Source organism: Mobula birostris, chromosome 22 (assembly GCF_030028105.1).
Source record: "Mobula birostris isolate sMobBir1 chromosome 22, sMobBir1.hap1, whole genome shotgun sequence".
Taxonomy (NCBI): domain Eukaryota; kingdom Metazoa; phylum Chordata; class Chondrichthyes; order Myliobatiformes; family Myliobatidae; genus Mobula; species Mobula birostris.
In genome coordinates, this window is record NC_092391.1 from 21,686,907 (window position 1) to 21,707,241 (window position 20,335).

The window sequence follows — 20,335 nt, forward strand, 5'->3', positions numbered from 1 at the left end:
TAAACAATGGAGAGGTGAGTGAGGGCAAAGCGAACTCAAGAGATGTGCCCTGCTGGTGCGCTGCAAAATCAAGCACTTGGAATTGGAGCTGTGCTGTTTGGAGTGGATGATTCAGAGGGGAGAAGACAGGACGAAGGAGTTACGGTGCCCGTCCAACTTACCCAGATGCGAGTGTGGATCGCTCTGAGTGCCAAGCCGATTTGGTGAAGCCGAGAACGGCTTCTTCGGCAGAGAATCCAGGTCCTAAGCGAATCGCTGTGTGGCGTGTTCTAGGCCCGAAGTGATTCGCCGTGGTGATGGCCGGATCCTAATGCGAGCTATAATACGCCGTTTGGACAATCTAAACACCAACCCGGATGGACAGAAAAGGCAGGGGTGTCAGGAATTGGGCGAGGTTGGATTGCTTTAAACGCTTAACCGATTTGGAAAGGTTGAGAATGGCTTCTTCAGCAGTGAAATCTAGGCCTGGAATGATTTGCCACAGTGGGGCCTGGTTCCTCGTGCAAGGTTTGGACAAAATAAACACCGGCCCAGAGAGTCTGGTGTCTTCTCTCTCCACGATGCTAAGGCTGTGAGACTGTCCCTGGCTGCTGTGGTTTGTGTCTGTGAACTATGCAGTAACTTGCCCCGCTAATATGATGAACTGAATACTGAGGCTTTGGGCCCACTCGGGGATTCAGATCTAGGGACTCAGTTTGGTTCAGAAAGCTGTTGTTACTGTTTATTTCTATTGTTTGCATAATTTATTTTTTTCCCTCTTTCTCTGTGGGCACTGCGGGGTTGGCCTTATTTTTTTTTAATTGGGTTCTTTCGGGTTCCTTGCTTTATTTGTTAACAAACAAACCTTAAGGTCGTATAATCTATACATTCGTTGATAATAAATGCACTTTGAAACTTTGAATCTTTTTATTGTTGATTTCCCTCAACTCCTCTCAGATCAAGGCGAGTGAGAGTTCAGCACCGACTGCCTTCCTTTTGATCACTGCCGGAGAAGGAGTTTGTGATTGGCCTATCGCTGTGTGGCTCGCTGTGGCAGGCGGGGAGGCCTCACGTGATGTCCCTCTCTTTCGATGAATGTCAGTGATCATGAAGGAAGGTATCATGATTCTGTGTTTATGGATTGGACCATTGCATTTATGGACTGTGGACTTTTTCAGAATTATGGTTTTTATATTCTGTATTTTTTAATGTCTGTTCCTTTTCCATTTTGTTGTGCAAGGGGAGGGTGTTTGAGGGTTGATATTCTGTTAGTTTTTTTGTTTGGGGGAGGGGTTGTAACTTTGGGGGTTGATGTTCCTGTTCTGTTTTGTGCGGGTGAGGGGGTGGATTTGATGTTTCTCACTGAATGACATTCATGTTCTTTCTTTGTTTCGTGGCTATCTGGAGAAGACAAATTTCAGAGTTGTATATGGATACATGCTTTGATAATAAATGAACCTTTGAATGTTTTTGAAACTTTGGAATAGGGGAAGGGGTGGAGTCCACTGCGATGGGAGAGGGGAAGGGGATGAGCCCACAGATGGGGCAAAGGAAAGGTGGTGCCTGGTTTGTACAATATTACCAGCTATTAGTGCAGTCCCACCACCATCAACTTACATCACCAACCCAGAGTGAACACAATTCTGGCCTGAGCAAACGATACCTCCCAGCCAATACAGAAAAAAAAGTGAAGGGCATTGTTGTCATGTGATTTCCTTTCCATTTTAGGATTACAAAAACAGCCATTCCGCCCCTCCAGCCTCCACTCAAATTGATTATGGCTGACCAATATGCTGTTCCCTCATCTCTTCCTCCACATTGGGATCTGGCCACCTTCCCTGGGCCCAATGGGACTCCAGTATCTGTTTCAGGTTGGAAATCTAGTGATCAGCCTTCCCTATGTCCCTGTATAAGGGTCTAAGGTACCTTTTTGTAACCTTGCTGTGTTCTGCCACTGCAGGGCTCAACAGCAGTCATTGGCAGGATAGCTCACCGTTCATCTGGTTTTCTGCGCATTTCCTTCAGTCGCTCCATGACTGAGCTCCCATCACTCTCAGGGAGTGGCCGAGGGGACGAGCAGCCCACATCTGGGTCAGGCAGGGGACTGATCATCTGTGTGGATTCACTGTCAGCAGCTGGAGGCGATGTGGTTTCCTTCTCCTCTGAAAACTGAACAGGACACTGGGAGTAGAGTAGAAATGGACCAGGATATTCAACCACTATGCCAGTGCACAGGACTGGTGCCACACACGGGGACCAGAGTCATCAGAACATGAGAAATAGGATCAAGATTAGGTCATCTGGCCCATCAAGCCTGCTCCACCATTCAATAACAACTGATCTGGCTGAGGACTCAGTTCCACATACCTCCTCTCTCCTCAAATCCTTAACTCCCCTACTGTGCAAAAATCTATCAGTGCCGTAAATATATTTAATAATGTAGCCCCTGCTGCTTCCCTGGGCAGAGAATTCGACAGGTTCACTACTCTCTGGGAAAAGCAGCTTCTCCTCACCTCCATTCTGAATCTATTTCACCGAATCTTGAGACCATGTCCCCTAGTTCTCGTCTCATTTGCCAGTGGATCCAACTTTCTTGCCTCTGCCTCAGAGGTTCCCAAGCTTTCTTATGCCATGGGCCCCTTCCACTAACTGAGGGGTCTGTGGACCCCAGACTGGGAGCCCCTGCTCTATCTTATCTATCCTTTTCATAATTTTATAACATACCCTCTCATTCTTCTGAATTCCAACAAACCCCGCAGTCACTTCTTCTAGAATCAGCTCATGAGCAACAAATGAGCAACAACCACACAGCTGACTTGCTTATTAGTTATTGTTTCAGACCCACTTTCCCTAACACTTGGCTCGACTGAAGGTGTTGCCCTTAGAGTCATAGAACATAGGAATCTACAGCATCTTTGAAACCCTTTGGCACAAAATGTCGTGCCAACCAGGTACCCTATTCTAGAAACTGCCTAGCATTACCCTACCACATAGCCCTACTTTTTTCTAAGCTCCATGTACCTATCTAAGAGTCTCTTAAAAGACCCTATTGTATCTGCCTCTATCACTGTCGCTTGGCAGTGCATTCCACACATCCGCCACTCTCTGTGTGAAAAACTTACCCCTTATACCTACTTCCAAATACCTTAAAACTGTGCCGTCTTGTGTTAGCCACTTCAGGCCTGGGGAAAAGCCTTTGGCTATCCACACGATCAATGCCTCTTGTCATCTTATACACTTCTGTCAGGTCACCTCTCATCCTCTGTCGCTCCAAGGAGAAAAGGCCAAGTTCACTCAACCTACTCTCATAAGGCATGCTCCCCAATCCAGGCAACATCCTTGTAAATCTCCTCTGCACTCTCTCTACAGTATCCACATCCTTCCTGTAGTGAGGTGACCAGAACTGAACACACTACTGCAAGTGGGGTCTAACTAAAGTCTTTTATATTGACCATTCTCTGGCATATTCACTGCATTGAGATGTTCCCTGGGCAAACTGCTCCAACACTATCAGCTTAGCTTGTGTTCACATGCTTGAACGTTGAATAGTCCAACCTAATGTGAACCTGAACCAGTGTCACTTCAAGTGAGGCATGTGAGAGGGGCAAGTGCTGTATTACTGGAATGATCAGTGTCAATAATCTTGGTTGATGCAAACTTTTTTTTCCTCAGACCAGGGTAACTCAGTGCTGGAAGTAACTGGGCAACTTCCTGACGAAGAGGAGAATGGTGCAGTCAGCTGGGACCTGTTGGAAAGTGTTGCAACACGTGATCCTTGTTCATGTCACTCTCCCATCTCGCTATTAATTATCTGGTTTGAGAACAGCGTAATGAGGCAAAATAGTGCAAGGTGATTATTAGGACAGTGAGCAAAGAGAATGTAACAAGTCACATTCATGGAGAAACAAAGTCAGCCACACAGACAATTGTAATGAACATCAGGAAACGAGGGAGAACCCCACAGCTCAAGGCACCAGCAGCTGAAACACGGCCACCGTTGGCAAAAAACTGTAAAACAGAAAATGGTCAAGGGACAGAAATGAAAGGAGGTCAAAGTTCATGGAGGTTGTTGGGGAGGAGATGGGTATAGAAAGGGGTTGGGGTAGCATTTTCAAAGGGGGGGGCACCAAGGTAGGTGAGGATCAATGATGAAAAGGTCTAGTTGTGAGCTGGGGGGGGGCTCCAGAGGATTGTTTGAGCTGAGGGTGATGGAGGCTGTAAGGTGATGGTGGGGACAATAGGAGGCTGGAGGGAGTAACGTCTTACCCAGGGGCGTGTGGCAGACCTGCCCAGCTGCCACTGCAGGTGTGCTGTTGATCGATGGATCCGAAAAATCTCTTGCTGCTGCTTGAGAAGGAGCTTCCTCTCCTGGTGTGCAACCCGACAGGCATTCTGGAGGTGTCGGATCTCTGCCTAGAAATGGGAATGAGTAGGTTAAACCCCAGCAGGTAGGCAGCTAAGCGATTAGACTTCAATTCTGTCACCAAAGCTGAGGAGATGCAAGACATTCAGTCTCCTCAGTTCCAGGAAAGCAATTTAGATCTTACGTTTTCATGGTGCTTTTTAATCATTTCAAGACAAGCCAACATACTTCAGTTTGTGAAATGCCTTTGAATAGTTTTCACTTGTGTGTGGTGTCAAAATAATAGCAGGCAACTGGGGCTACGTCCACACTAGACTGGATAATTTTGAAAATGCCGGTTTCGAGTAAAAACGACAGGCGTTTTTCAAAATATCTCTGTCCACATTAAAATGGATATTTGGGCGAATCTACTCCTATTGGGCATGCGCGGACACATCTACAGAAAACAAGTGAAGAGGAAACGGTATAATATTTGTGTTTCTGTGGCGGCGTTGTGCTATTTCCATCGGTCAAAAACTAGAGTACCAACAACAACAGCGAAAGAAAGTTTTCAACAATGTCTTCGAGGAATACAAAGAAAACCTCCGCTGGAAAAAGCAGACTGGACTTCTTCCTTTAGACAGACAATGAATTCGAGCTGTTTCTGCGAGTTACAAACGACTACAAAGTCAGCAAAGCAGTGGAGATGTTTAACTCCAAACAAGCTATTAACGTAGACAATAAAGTAAACAACACATGCATGAAGCCTTCCTCTACCCAAGATCAACAGGAAAGTGGAATTTTCTGCCGCCAGACCTGCACAGTATTTCTGACATTAATATTTTTAAAGATAGACTCAATCAAATCAATTTAGGGGATCTAGTCAAAAAAGCTCACTTTACAATTTAACTCTCACGCTGTTCACACCGACTGCGCGTTATAACAGCCGTACGGCAGTGCTTGCGCAGTACCAAGCAGAAGCAGAAAAAGCATTGTTGTTGTGGTGTTGTCATGACAGTGTTTTTAAATATCTCTGTTTACCCCGTCCACACTACAACGCGCAACAATCGTTTTCAAAATTACGCACTCTGGAGAGTGTTTTAGAAAAGCTCCATTTTCAGGGGATGAAAACGCTGTTTCAGTGTGGACGGAGGGTCAAAACGAAGAGAAAAAGCTTCATTTTCAAAATTATCTGGCATAGTGTAGACGTAGCCTGGTTCTCCACAAGCAACAATGTGATAATGACCAAGTTATCAGCTTACTGATTGCAAGGCTAGAAAGTAGAAAAGGTGATAGATGGAGAAATCTCTAGTTTTCTCTCCAAGTCACATCGGAACATTTTTTGGTCCCATTTCAAAGGGAATAGGCATAGGCTCTGTATAATAGACTCATCCAGACCTCCGTACCTCTGACACAGCAGCATCTCCTCAGTACTGCAGCCTCAGAAGCCACCACAATCTGACTCAAAAGGCAAAAGCACAACCCAACAAGTCCTGGTTAATAGCAAGTGCTTCTCTAGCATCACCAGTAGTTACTGGCCAGGGTTTTGCTGTCAGCTAGGACTCAGAGTGATTCTCCCAGTACTAAAACTACAGGCTGAGTTCTATCAGCAATTTCCTATCATGATCTGCCAGTGAAGCCTATACAGAGTCCTAATGTGGGCAGCATCTTGCTGTCTTAGATCTCATAGTGGAATCGACAGCAACAGGATCCACAAATCCATTCATATGGATGAGGGCTATACAGATGCAAACAAAAAAAACAAGAATCAGGCAGAGGTCAGACCAGGAATCCTTACAGAGGACTGTGAGAACAGCTGAGAGAATCTTAGGGGTCTCCCTACCATCTATCGGGGACATTTATTTATCAGGAGCGCTGCATACGCAGGGCCGTTAGTATTATTAACGATCCCACCCATTTATCCATCAACCTCTTTGACTTTGTACCATCAGGCAGGAGAGTACGATGCAGAAAAACAAGAGGGGTCAGGATGAGAAACAGTTTCTTTTGCCAGGCCATTAGGCGTCTGAACTCCCTGCCACATCACATTCGGTGTCACTGGTTAATCTGTTCCATACCTTACAATAATTAATATTAATACACCTTAGTTTGTAATTTATCTGTGATTCAAGTGAAGATTTTATCCTTATCATGTGTTATGTGTACTACTGTGCTTTACACTGTGGTTCGGAGAAACGTTGTCTCATTTCTATATACATTATATGATTATATACATTATATACATGTATGTAGTTCAATGACAATAAACTTGACTTGATACAAAATTCAGCAGATGCTGTAATCCAGAGAAAAAGACAAACAGCCAGAGGAACTCTGGTCAAGCAACATCTGTGGGGGCAAAGGAAGAGTTGACGTTTCAGATGGACACCTGCTGAGTTCCCCCAGCAGTTTGCTACATTCATTCAATCATTTGGTTTTTAATTTTTTAAAAATGTTTTGACTTGTTTTTAAAAAAATGCCCCTTCAATTTTTTAATTGAGAGACACAGTATTAAAAAAAATTCACAGTTGTCCTGATGTAGGGTCTCATCCTGAAATATTCCTTTCCCTCCTGATCCACTGATTTTTTTCCAGCAGTTTGTTTTTTGCTCAAGAAAACTACAGTTGTTTCCAGAAGACATGGATACAAAATAGGGGGACAATAAGTCCAAACTGAAGTGTGTGAAAGTTTCTTCTCTCAGAGGAGAGGAAATCTCTAGAATTCTGTCCCCAAGGGTGGCCAGATTGTAATTAAGATGGAGATTAAGAAATATTTGTAAGATCAAGGAACTTAGGAAATGGATGAACTGTCACAGAGGAGGAATTGAACCCAGCATAGATAAACCACGATCACTTTGAATGGTAGGGCCGGCTTGAGAGGCCCACAGCCTATGCTTGCTGCCATCTCCTTCTGCTTCCAAATAGTAAAACTCAGGCACTCGTCAATGTCTCCAACTGTGTTTTGTGTGCACAGATACCAATTATATCATAGGATATTAATCTAGTGAAGATCCAAATGTTATAATTAATCTCAACATACCTAGTGCCAAAGAATTGCAACTTTCTGCAGTGGTTTCTCATCCTAAATTGACATGGATGGAGTGAACTCCTCAGTTATAGACACAGACCAGCCATTCAACGATGCAATGCAAAATTCAGTATCATCATCATGCCATTGGTTCTGGGAGCTGCCACAGAATTTGGGAGCTCCATCAATTATCCCATTTCGGTAAAAACAAAATCTACAACCACTCAGATCGATTAATATTGTCAGTGCTGAGAAGGAAGCAGGAATTCTGACTGAACTGACCTCAGCTTTGTGCAAGGTGAAGGGAAGTCTTGGGAAGCCATGAAGATTGTCAGGGTGTCAGGGGAAATAAAAGAACAGAATGGTGATGAATGGGACAAGAGGCTGGAAAGGATGATGAGATGAGCCAAGGGGTTCAAGGAAGAACGGGGGAAAGAGGAGGAAAGACAAGTTGCAAGGGAGAAGAAAAGGGGGAAAAAGTGGAAAAGCAGAAAGGGAGAGGAAAGGAGATGGAGTAAAAAGCGAGGGGAGAAAATGCAAGAGCATTTGAGACAATAGGTATATGGTGGAAGAAATATGTCGGAAAAAGGGGAATGTAATGAGTGAGGGTGAAAGGAGCATGGAAGTGAACATTAAAGGTGGTGGGGCAATGGGGAGGGGGGTGAAAGGGACAAGAAAGCTGAGGGTGTGGATCAATAGCAGAGGGGAAGAAAAGTAAATGAAATGAATAAGAAAGGGGTGAAGAGTTTAAAGGGACAAGAAGAGCAATTGGGGCGTGGAATTAAATGGGTACAGGAAAAGCGGATGGTTAATGGAGTCACAGAGTGAGGGGTAAAGGGAGGTGATGAAATGTGGATGAAATGTGTTTGAAGGTTGTGGACAGGGAGTGGACTTCAATGTTCCTCACCTTTTCCTTTTGTAGCTTCAGCAGAACCTCCCGCTGCTTCCTGACAATGACAGGCCTTTTGTCATCTTGCCCTTTGTCCTGGAGATGTCTGTGGAATTAATCATTTCAATGAACACAGGTGAAGCACGTTTAGTTCATACCATAATCTGCACCCATATCACAGAATACTCTCCGGCGACTTTACTGGGTGCACTTGTGCACCGGCTCGTTAATGCAATTATCTAATCAGCCAATCATGTACCAGAAACTCAATGCTTAAAAGCATGCAGGCATGGTCAAGAGGTTCAGTTGTTGTTCAGACCAAACATTAGAATGGGTAAGAAATGTGATCTAAGTGACATTGACCAGGCATCCCCAACCTTTTTTGCACCGTGGACTGGTTTAATATTGACAATATTCTTGAGGACCGGCCGACGGGGGATGGGGGGGGTTCAAGTTCAACAGTGCATGACAGGGAGTGAGGAAATATCATTTCATATCGCCAAATCAGATCGTTTCCTTGCAGCCTGGTACCGGTCCGCGACCCGGTGGTTGGGGACCACCGAATGATTGTTGGTGCCAGACAGGGTGATTTGAATATCTCAGAAATTGCTGATCTACTGGGATTTGCATGCAGAGCAGTCTCTAGAGTTTACAGAGAATGGTGCAAAGAACAAAAAACATCCAATGAATGTCAATTCTATGATGAAAACACCTTGTTACTGAGAGAGGTCAAAGGAGAATGGTTCAAGGTGATAGGAAGGCAAAAGTAACTTAAATAGCCATGTGTTACAACAGTGATGGGCAGAGGAGCATATCTGAACACACAACATGTTGAACCTTGAAGTGGATGGGCTACAGCAGCAGAAGACCACACTGCACTCCATTCCTGTGGCCACGTTATTAGATACAATCCTGTCTGCATTATACCCTAATGGTTCCATGAACCTCTATTGGGCTCCAGTCTCTGACAGCCTCTGACACAGAATGTTGCAATGATTTCTTCTTCCCGCTGGACTGCAGACAAATCAGTCTGGCCCCATGCAAGGTGCAGGATCATGCCCCTACAGTCACTACCCCCTGTTCAATCACCTGCCCCTCTCAAGGGGCAGATCATCATCTCCTGTTCCTGAACATTGTTCCATACTCACTCTGCAAAGCATGTCTGAGAAAGAGGGGCTCACGTTTTCAGATGCTCCAGCCAGGCCAGCTCAGCCCTGGTCTTCTCCTTGAGTGCCTTCTCCCTCAGTCGGAACAAAGCTGCCTGGTGTCTGGCTCGAAGATCCTCTTCCTTCAGGTACTGGTGGGCCATCTCGAGGGTAAAACGGCTGAATGCATCGTGGTTCCCAAAGATGGGCCTTCCCGTTTCCCCCCACTGCAACAAAAATATAAATGGAAATAAGAAACCCTCGATTACCAAGGCTCCCAGTCTATGAAGCACGTAGTCAAGAGAAATGCTAATCCAATGACAGTTTCACTTACAGGATAGCGCTGTTGTTTTAAAAAGCACAACACCAACATGGAATTTGTATACCAATTTTAATGGGCGGAAAGTTCTGAAGGCACATCACAGAGATGCTGTCAACAAATTATGAGAGTGAGCTAAAAGAAAACCCTTGGTGAATGAAAAAGTTCCAACAGTGGGAAACCTTTCAGCCAATCAGTCAGAACTACACGGACACCAGTTGTGCAAATAGAGCTACCTGCTTCAATCTCATTGGCTTTCCTAAATGTTTGCAGAATTCCTTCTTAAACATTTATCAAATTGTTTTTTTTTACACTCAGTCATCCATGTGGTGAAAGATTCAATGCTCTAAACATCCATGTAAATAAAGACAGCTCCTGTTAAACTTAGCACTCAGCTGGTGCCCCTGACACCAATCAATCAGAGCACCATTCCACTATTCATCCTCCATTGAAGACATTGTTTAGATTTCTCCTCAACACTCCCTGTGTCAGAGCAAATACCCTCTTTGGGCAGAATGTGAAAGCCTGCAATTCTTAGCTATAACTACACATCATTCTGCAGAGCCATGCCCTCCTTTGCAATCTTCCTAGCCCTCTCAGCTTATAATTAAAAATCGTGAAGTTATTAGCACTTTAAAAACACAAGGCTGACAACATCTTGTATTTATATCCTGTTTTTAAGTAGATAAGCCATTCCAAGTCACCTAAAACTGACAAATTTTCAATACCATTGATTCTGTTCCTACCGGTGTGATGGATATTTACTTTCCAGGGCCCAAGGTGCCTGTTGCTAACCTTCGCTTTCTAGTATGGCAGCATGATCCATTCAAGGGTCAAAGAGTTGTTTTTGACTCGTAAACTAATGACAAATATTCCTTGCTCAATCTCTGTCGTAAACAACAGAAAAGGAGCTTCTCATTAGCGCACGATTTAATCAAGAAACAAAATGGGGTCCATGTTGACCTAATCAAACATTGCATTCACCTAGCCTGATGAGTGGAACTAAATGTATCCCACGCAGATGACGTTAACCAATAGCAAGTCAGTATAAATGTTAGAAAGCAGTCAGGATTGTTAAGAATGTCAAAGATGCAGTGCACAAAAATATATCTAAAGTTCATTCCTCGGCCTTCAGTTGCTGCGCAGATGACTCAATTGTCTGAACTCATTGGTATGTCGATTTAGTTTGAAAGGATTGTACCTGTGTTTGAAAATCATTTGCCGTTTTGAAATCTTTCGTAAGTTGGGGATCATTTATAAGCTTGTAATCCTGTAAGTTTCGAGTCTATGTCAAGAATTATTTATTTAAATTAAATGTGTATCACCAAATATAAAATAAACAATGTTAAACTACTTTAAATACAGGAGATTCTGCAGGTGCTGGAAATCCAGAGCAACACACACACAAAATGGTGGAGGAACTCAGCAGGTCAGGCAGCTTCCATGGAAGTGAATAAACAGTCAATGTTTCAGGCTGAAATGGATGATCAGGGATGAAGGGTCTTGGCCTAAAAAGTCAAGTGTTTATTTATTTCCATAGATACTGCCTGACCTACTGAGGTTCTCCAACATGTTGTGTATGTTGCTTTAAACTACTTTGTGAGCTGGAAGCATTTCCTCCTTAGAAGGAAGGGCGTCCCCACTACTCAAATAGTGATTGTGGATAACTAAACTGAGCTATGGAGACAAAGCAATGAAGTAAATTAGTCCTTGAAGTGCGGGCTGATGCAGTATAATCTCCCTCAAGTCAAGGTATGCTAAGTCCTCTTTTCAGTTTAGAGCTTACAGACAGCAAACTCAATATCATCACACTGGCTGTACCTTGTTAAAGGAAATGCTTGGTGTGTGTGGTACACTGCCGTCCCTTGAATGGAAGTTCTTAATTCTTTCCATTGTCTGCCTATAATGGCTCTCAGAAGGCAACAGGGACCAGAGGGATTGCTCCATTAGTTTATCCTTCATCAGTGATGCATGGGTGACAGAGGTGCGAGCGGTTCCTGAAACAGATTCAACAATTGAGTAAACAACACAGATGCAGTTTCCTGTCAGGATGTTCTACTTGTCCAGAGGTGGCTTCAATCCAAACTCAGATAACGTCAGCTTGCGGTAGAAATATCCAAATTAACAGTCACATGGGAGAGAGGCATTCCTGGGCAGTGAGTCAGCTGGGCCTCCTGAGTACTCTTTGAGATAGGAGGACATATCCGAAATTAAAACACTTTAGACACTGCAAGTGAAGAGTGGGATTTGATACGCAAACACGAAGAAATCTGCAGATACTGGAATTTCAAGCAACACACATCAAAGTTGGTGGTGAACGCAGCAGGCCAGGCAGCATCTCTAGGAAGAGGTACAGTCGACGTTTCAGGCCGAGACCCTTCATCAGGACTAACTGAAAGAAGAGCTAGTAAGAGATTTGAAAGTGGGAGGGGGAGGGGGAGATCCGAAATGATAGGGGAAGACAGGAGAGGGAGGGATGGAACCAAGAGCTGGACAGGTGATTGGCAAAAGGGATATGAGAGGATCATGGGACAGGAGGCCTAGGGAGAAAGAAAGAGGGGGGGGGGAAACCAGAGGATGGGCAAGGGGTATAGTGAGAGGGACAGAGGGAGAAAAAGGAGAGAGAGAAAAAGAATGTGTGTATATAAATAAATAATGGATGGGATACGAGGGGGAGGTGGGGCATTAGCGGAAGTTTGAAAAGTCAATGTTCATGCCATCAGGTTGGAGGCTACCCAGACAGAACAGAAGGTGTTGTTCCTCCAACCTGAGTGTGGCTTCATCTGAGTGGGATTTGATGATCACTTAGGGCAAACTGAATCTATCATGTTAGTGCTAATATTTGATCTGAACTAATGCATCAGATGTGGACATAATGTCACCAAATTGACTGACTTAACTAGAAATGAGCCCTGCAGAGCTTCTTCACATTGTCTAGAACAAGATGATCTGCTTGAAGGAGACAGAATCAACTCTAACGAGCAGGAATAAAATTTTAGTGATTTAGTGGTTAATGTATGGTCCAAACTCGCAGGGTTGGAGTTTCATAACTTCCATCGTACTAAGGGCATCAAAGGTTACAGGGAGATGGCAGTAGAATGGAGCAGGGAGGAATAATAAGTTAGCCATGATTGACTGGCAGAGTAGACTCAGTGTGCCAAATGCCCTATGTCTCATGGTCTAAAGTCACAACTTAAAAGTTTCACTCTCATGGAAGGAGTTGATTCAAACGAATGTAAATTTGATAAGATGCCTCTTAAACAATTTTGGGAAACAAAATGATTTTTAGTTTATGGCATGACTTGCACCAAAAGGCAATGTATTTAAGGCATTCCTGGCCAATGGTGACTCTGGGCCAATGGTTCACAAAGCTCTCCAGCCCTGTGGTACTCCCTCAGTCATGGTTGGAACTGCTGTAGTCTAATTGAGGAAGATTAAATAGTGAACAATTCCAGTATAATGGCATCATGTGACCATTCAGATGGCCATGGTAAGAGCAAAATGAAAGTTAAGGACGGGGACATTAGTTATATATTCATAGAGCACAGAAATAAGTCCTTCAACCCACTGAGACCCGCCAGGCTATCAACCATCCTGATAACCCACCAGCAGCACCCTTCCCATCTCACTCCTCTTGCCACCATAGTCACCCAGGCTAATCAGCAGACCATGATCAGGAAGAACCAACTCCGCTCTATGGCAGAACATTTAGTGTAACACTATTACAGCAGCAGAAATCCAGGCTCTATTCTACTGCTGCCTGTGAGGACTTTGTACATTCTCCCTGTGACTGTGGGGGTTTCCTCACATATTCCAAATATGTACAAGTTAATAGGTTAATTGGTCGATGGGTATAGTTGAGAATATAACAGGCATATATCTGCTGTATCCCCAGATAAACGAAAGGATGAGTATAGCTCGTACCGTTCCCATCCACTGAGATCTCTGCACCTGTCCTGCTCCTGCTGCTCTTCAGATATTCAGTGGAGTCAGGGGACATCAAGGACCTCTTCACCTCCAAAACAGAGTCTCCTTTCAGGGGTGTTTTCATCCTGCAGAGGAGATTGGCGTGAAGGACAAAGAAAGCAAAATTCTGCATAGATCTTCTCTCATTATCAAGGACCAGCAGAAGCAGAACATATTCTGGCTTCCGGCTCATTTTAGTTGTTGCTCCCTCACCATCCTATGTCATTCAGTTTTATTTACAAGATAAATCCCGTACTACCCCTGAAACCCACACCAGACTCCCACCATCCACTGCGAGATTGGTGAAAAGAATGTGATAGCTTTGTCGAGGGTTTCTTATTAACCAAAAGGAAGAGTGCTCTCCATTATTTGCGGGGCCAGTAATCAAATGAGAAATGATGGATGTAACCAATGACTTCAACATTGCTGGAAGTTGGCATGGGAAAAGAGATATAAGGGCACCTCCTTAGAAATCCGAAAGCCTTGACTGATCTTGTCTCCATTGTCCATATAAGGGAGTAATTTTCAGGTCACCCTTAACCTGCATAAAGCCTTTTTATCTAACCCAACTGCTTGCCCTTACCTGTGAGTCAGTACGTCTTGGTCCTGCAACAATCTGCTCAGGGGAACAGCTTATTAGGAACCAGACATGAGACACGGTAGCACGTGGGGGGCAGCATGGTGGCGTAGTGATTAGCGTAACGCTTTACAACACCAGCTGTAAGATTGGGATTCAATACCTGCCGCTGTCCATAAGGAGTTTGTACTTTCTGCCTGTGACCATGTGGGTTTCCTCCAGGTGCTCCAGTTTACTCCCACAGTCCAAAGATGTATAAGTTAGGGTCAGCGGGTTGTAGGTATCCTACTTTGGCACCCGAAACATGGTGAAAGTTACAGACTGCCCCCAGCACATTCTTGTCACAATCAGCACTGTATATTTTAATGTACATATGGTAGATGAGGTTAATTAATAATAGAAACATTTGGAACCAGTTAGGTTCTTACATACCTCCATCAAGTCTCCTCTCAACCTTACTTGCCCTAAAGAGAAGAATCCCAGCTTCTTCTGTCTAACTTTCAGACTGAAATCCTTTTTTATCACTGAAATCTTTCCAGTAAAACTGTTCTGTCACTAGGACTTTCACAACCATGAGCACAATGGGCCCAGCTACTGGGTTCCTCAAAACAGTAACCTTTTCTCTTCTCAGTCTTCGCCAACCCAGTGGGAGCGTGCCCAAGTTATACGTGGTGAGAGAAGAGGAGAGGGAAATTCAAAACTAATCCATGGAATCAATATTGGTGATAGGAATCAAGTATAACCTTTACCCTGAGCTTTAAGAATGAATTCCACTGGATTCACCAGTTGGGAGTGAGAGCAGAGGGCACATGAAACCATTTCTCTGGTGAGGTATTTTCAGGACTGTACGGAACGGTGGTATTTTACCCAACTAATAAAGCACCATGAAGGCTGAAAGAATGTAAAACAAGCATTGGACATAGTTCCAACAAGGAATTTAAAGTAATCCCCAGGCCAGCTCCCAGCTCAGTGTGTCCCAGAACCTCAAAACTGAGACATGGCTACCACTGGCCAATACTTTCAAAACAAAATGGGGGATACAGAGGAAAGTAAGGAGCTAGGTCCCTACCCCAAACCAGAACCTGTTCTTTTACCTTAACTCCTCAGTTTCCTCTTGGAGTTGCTTCATCAGTTCGGCTAGCCTCTGGGTCACTGGGTCCTCCTTTCTCTTCACCATCTCATTTGTGGTCACTTTCCTGGGATTGATTGCAGTCTTGGAATCACTGAAAGGCTGAAAAGGAAAACATCACATTTGGCTCCATTCACTTACGTGTGACTAGTGCAGTAATAACTGTATTTATACAGTGTCTTCAAACTGAGAAAGCTTCTTCAAATTTCAAAAAAAAAATTCTACCTTCTCCTTAAATATTTCTAATGATCTCACCTCCAGAAACCACCACCCTCAACCCAAGACAGAGAATTCCAAAGATTCACCCATTGTCTGCAAGAAGAAATTCCTACACACCTCAGTAACTGACCATTCCATTTACTTGTAGCTATGGTCCCTTGTTCAAGATTGTAGGAGAAACATCTGAAGATCCATCCACCCTCTTAGGATCTTGTATGTTCAAAAAATTTCACCCATTCTAAACCCCAAATAATACAGTCCAAACTTCTTTAGCCACTTGTGATAGGCTGACTCTCTCCTCCCAGGAACAAGCCTGGTTAATCTCTGCAGGACTGCCTTCAACGTGGGATATCCTTTCTTATCTGCTGGAATGAAAACAGCACAGTGTTCCATGTGTGACCTCAACAACACCCTGTATGACTGCAATAATACTCATCCCTTTCTAAAGTCTAGCCATTTGCAACCAAGGCCGACGTGCCATTGTCAGCAGGTCAGGCAGTACATATCGAGTTACTTCAGGTTTATGTCCTTCCTTCAGAAATCAATCATGTTTTATGCTGCAGTGAAGATTGTGAGAAGAAAGGGAATATCTGTGGTGGAGTAGGGAGGCGGAGGGAGACACAGAGTGGGTGTTTCTGTGGAAGGAAGATCAGCATGGTCAACGAACATGTTTGTCATATATATTAATGATCTGGATGATGGGGCGGTAAATTGGATGAGTAAGTATGCAGATGACACTAAGATAGGTGGAGTCGTGGATAATGAAGTGGGTTTTCAAAGCTTGCAGAGAGATTTAGGCCAGTTAGAAGAGTGGGCTGAAAGATGGCAGATGGAGTTTAATGCTGACAAATGTGAGGTGCTACATTTTGGTAGGACTAATCAAAATAGGACATACATGGTAAATGGCAGGGCATTGAAGAATGCTGTAGAACAGAGGGAACTAAGAATAATGGTGTATATTTCCCTGAGGGTGGAATCTCATGTGGATAGGGTGGTGAAGAAAGCTTTTGGTATGCTGGCCTTTATAAATCAGAGCATTGAGTATAGGTGTTGGGATGTAATGTTGAAATTGTATAAGGCATTGGTAAGGCCAAATTTGGAGTATTTTGTACAGTTCTGGTCACCGAATTATAGGAAAGATCTCAATAAAATTGAGAGAGTACAGAGAAGATTTACTAGAATGTTGCCTGGGTTTCATCTCCTAAGTTACAGAGAAAGATTGAACAAGTTGGGTCTTCATTCTTTGGAGTGTAGAAGATTGAGGGGGGACTTGATAGAGGTATTTAAAATTATGAGGGGGATAGAGTTGACATGGATAGGCTTTTGCCATTGAGAGTGGGGGAGATTCAAACAAAAGGACATGAGTTGAGAGTTAAAGGGCAAAAGTTTAGGAGCAACATGAGAGGGAACTTCTTTACTCAGAGAGTGGTAGCTGTGTGGAACGAGCTTCCAGCAGAAGTGGTTGAGGCAGGTTCGATATTGTCATTTAAAGTTAAATTGGATAGATATATGGACAGGAAAGGAATGGAGGGTTATGGGCCGAGTGCAGGTCGGTGGGACTAGGTGAGAGTAAGAGTTTGGCACGGACTAGAAGGGCTGAGATGGCCTGTTTCCGTGCTGTAATTGTTATATGGTTATTATATGGAGAAGATCAGTAACTGTCTGGGAGTTTGGTTCTGATGAAAGCTCGTCAATCTATTACATTGACTCCATTCTTCTCCCTCCACGGGAGCAGACTGTTTGGTTTCATATTTCTAGCAACATTTTCTATTTCACTATTCTAGCATTGTGTTTTTTCTCTACCCCTGTTCTCCTTAATTTCCTATTTATACAAATACAGATCAACTCTAGTCAACCATCAGTCTCTACCCTCTCTCAGTCAGACTGCTCCCATTTTCATGATTGAAGACTGCTTGCTCACCACTCTAATACAGGCATTGCATTGGAGACACAAAATTCTGCAGATACTGGAATCCAGAGTGAAAACTAAACTGTTAAAGGAACTCAACAGGTCAGGCAGCATTCATGAAAGGAAAGGGGCAGCTGAGGTGTGGGGTCAACACCCTTATTTTGTCTTCACATTTCAAACTTTTTCCATTTCAGTTGAAAACTAACTGAACCGTAATGTTAAATTAATTTCCCTCTCCACAGATGCTGCCTGTCTCTTGAGTACTTCCAGCATTTTCTGTTGTTACTTCAGATTTTCAGCATCTGCAGCATTTTTGCTGAACAAATCGGAAGGTCAGGATAAAGAAATTCAAAAGGATACAAGAAACTGGCAATATTTAATAGGTAGTTTCTCTGCCTTTGTTGGTTGACCATGTGTTTTGTTTTGAACCGTGAGGAATTACATCGAGGAATCTGTCGAAACATATCTGGCTCCTGGCACAGAAGGATCATGTCAATTACCAGTCAACTTGGCTAATTATATTTTGTTTTACTTTTCCATTTTTCTTTTTCTCTCACAGTCCAACCTCTCTTTCCTACTCTCAGTGCCCCTGACTTTAAACAGAGTTCCTCTACTGCATCCTCTGATTCCCTCTCCTTGTGTTATTTATTTCTCAGTCCTCTGAGATGCCGCTTACATCCCATCAATTACTTGGGTTCCTGACAGCCCTTCACTTCACAGCCAAAGCCAAACAGGTGCAATCAAGTTTTCTTGGGAGTTAGAGGATAGCTGGGTACAGCACTAACTGTAAACCATGTGCTAGTATTTACCTCACCTTCACTAAGGAAATTCAAGCATCCAGCAAGGCTGTTGACATAGGAAGGAAAGAAATAGTCTCCCGAGCAGCCTTTGCAGTGGATCAAATTTTTTAAAAAAACAACAATTTTTGGGTGTCAATGATACAAGCTTCTATCACGGGGACAGTTCCTACTGATCTTGCATCGGATACTCCGGACAGCCCCAGTTTCATCCTGAGTGGGTTTTTGACCTGGGAGTATTTTGACAGAGACTTTAGTGATTTCTGGGAGAAGCCGTGGGTTCAATGATGTGGCATAGTGTCATTGCATTGTTGTCGTGGTTAATGGAGGAGTTGAAAATACACTTTTCCCTTTCACGAACTCTGTGTGAGGTGGAACGTACACCTTGGGATGAGGGCACGCGCAGTATCTAGAGCAGGGGTTCCCAACCTGCCATGGACCAACACCATTAAGGGGTTCATGGACCCCAGGTTGGATCCCCTGATCTAGAGTGTGGCAATAAAGAAGCAGCAATGTTGCCATTTTGCTGAGCAGTAACATGGGTGTCTATTAGTAAGACAACAGTCAAATCTTCAAAGGGTTGAGGAGAAAACAAACGGAAAACCACTCTTAATATCGAAGTTGTAGTGATGGAGCCATGAATGAGGTAAGTCTTACCTTCCCACTGTGAGAGTTTCTGTGGGACTGAGAGCTCAAGTAATAACAGCTGCGTTCAGTGATACCTGCCAAATTACAGAATAATGGACTGTTAAGAGCAAGATTAAAGTTGTGAAGTTTAACACAAAACAGTGATGGAGTTTGTACTTGCAGAAAGCCTTCAGCAGTTCCAGCCCCTCATATGGTGCTTGACACACAGTGCAGTACCTTAGAAGTTTAAAACTTTAATCTCAGCCAGTCTACACAGCAAGTCCCCATAAAACCACAGTTAGTGAACAAATTTTCTGGCTTTGTTAATATTGAATAAGGAATGAGTATTGTTAGGCATCACAGTACTTCTAAAAATATTTTCATGGCACCTTTCTCATCCACACAAGAGTGCAAATGGGATTTCAGCAAGCTTTGTTCTGAAGTATCATTCGTTATGTCCGTGTTGTATGATGTCAGTGATCATAGTCTTCTGGGCAGTGTCTTTGCAAGACAGGTGACTCCAGCCATTATCAATACTCTTCAGAGATTGCCTGCCTGGCTTCACGTCATCCTTCACGGGGGAGCTAAGCAGGTGCTATGCCTTGCCCAAGGATGATCTGCAAGCTAGCAGAGGGAAGGAGAGCCTTACATCTCCTTTGGTAGAGACGTATCTCCAGCTTGCCACCCAAGTGCTTGAGTATAGTCTTTCTAAAACAGGATCGTTTTCCCCGCAGTTGGGTGACTTTACAATAGGTGTGTTGCATAGAGATCTAGGGTAGCTTTATTGTCAGTATCTAATAACACAAAAAGAGAAGACCTATACATTACAAAGGCCCCTTATGCAAAACATCCATCTGTAGCAGAACACGTGTTAGTGCCTTATGTAAAAGAAAAGAGAATATGGCAGAGGGAGTTTATTCATGAAGATAAAAGAGAACTTGAAGCCTGAAGGGCTTTTGCTGTGCAGCTTCTCTGAAAGGCAAGTATGCTTTAGATCCATTTGCCTTTGTTCTGACGAAACTTTGATGTAGATTAAAATTCCTCTCTGCCAGCTCCCCAACCTCATCTTCAGGGAACTGATTATGCATGGCTGGCACTTTATGTCATAAGCAAAATTTTTACAAAAAATACTATAAAATTCCTGATGAAGTGTCTGGGCCCGAAACGTCGACTGTACCTCTTCCTAGAGATGCAGCCTGGCCTGCTGCGTTCACCAGCAACTTTGATGGGTGTTGATAAAATTCCACTCAGTGGGTTGTCAAAGTTGAACGACCCTCTGATGAAAGCAATTGAATTCATGTATACCCATGTTAATATGGACAAGATGCCATTGCTTACAATGCTGTACTTCTATGTATGGGTGGCGGGGTGGAGATAAATCTCTACCAAAGCCTGTAGGTCACCCTTGGG

At 43.7% G+C, this 20,335-nt stretch overlaps 1 protein-coding gene across 1 annotated transcript in view; it reads right to left on the bottom strand.

Annotated features, from left to right (window-relative positions):
- Nucleotides 1-20,335, bottom strand: part of LOC140186416 (uncharacterized) — a 127,712-nt gene that overhangs the window by 37,657 nt on the left and 69,720 nt on the right. The window contains exons 12-19 of the mRNA XM_072240683.1: nt 18,956-19,020; nt 15,339-15,475; nt 13,626-13,753; nt 11,523-11,698; nt 9,419-9,609; nt 8,256-8,343; nt 4,246-4,392; nt 1,973-2,148 (exon numbers count right to left, since the gene is read on the bottom strand). Coding sequence (XP_072096784.1) covers nt 1,973-2,148; nt 4,246-4,392; nt 8,256-8,343; nt 9,419-9,609; nt 11,523-11,698; nt 13,626-13,753; nt 15,339-15,475; nt 18,956-19,020 — 1,108 coding nt within the window. The remainder of the gene's footprint in view (nt 1-1,972; nt 2,149-4,245; nt 4,393-8,255; nt 8,344-9,418; nt 9,610-11,522; nt 11,699-13,625; nt 13,754-15,338; nt 15,476-18,955; nt 19,021-20,335) is intronic.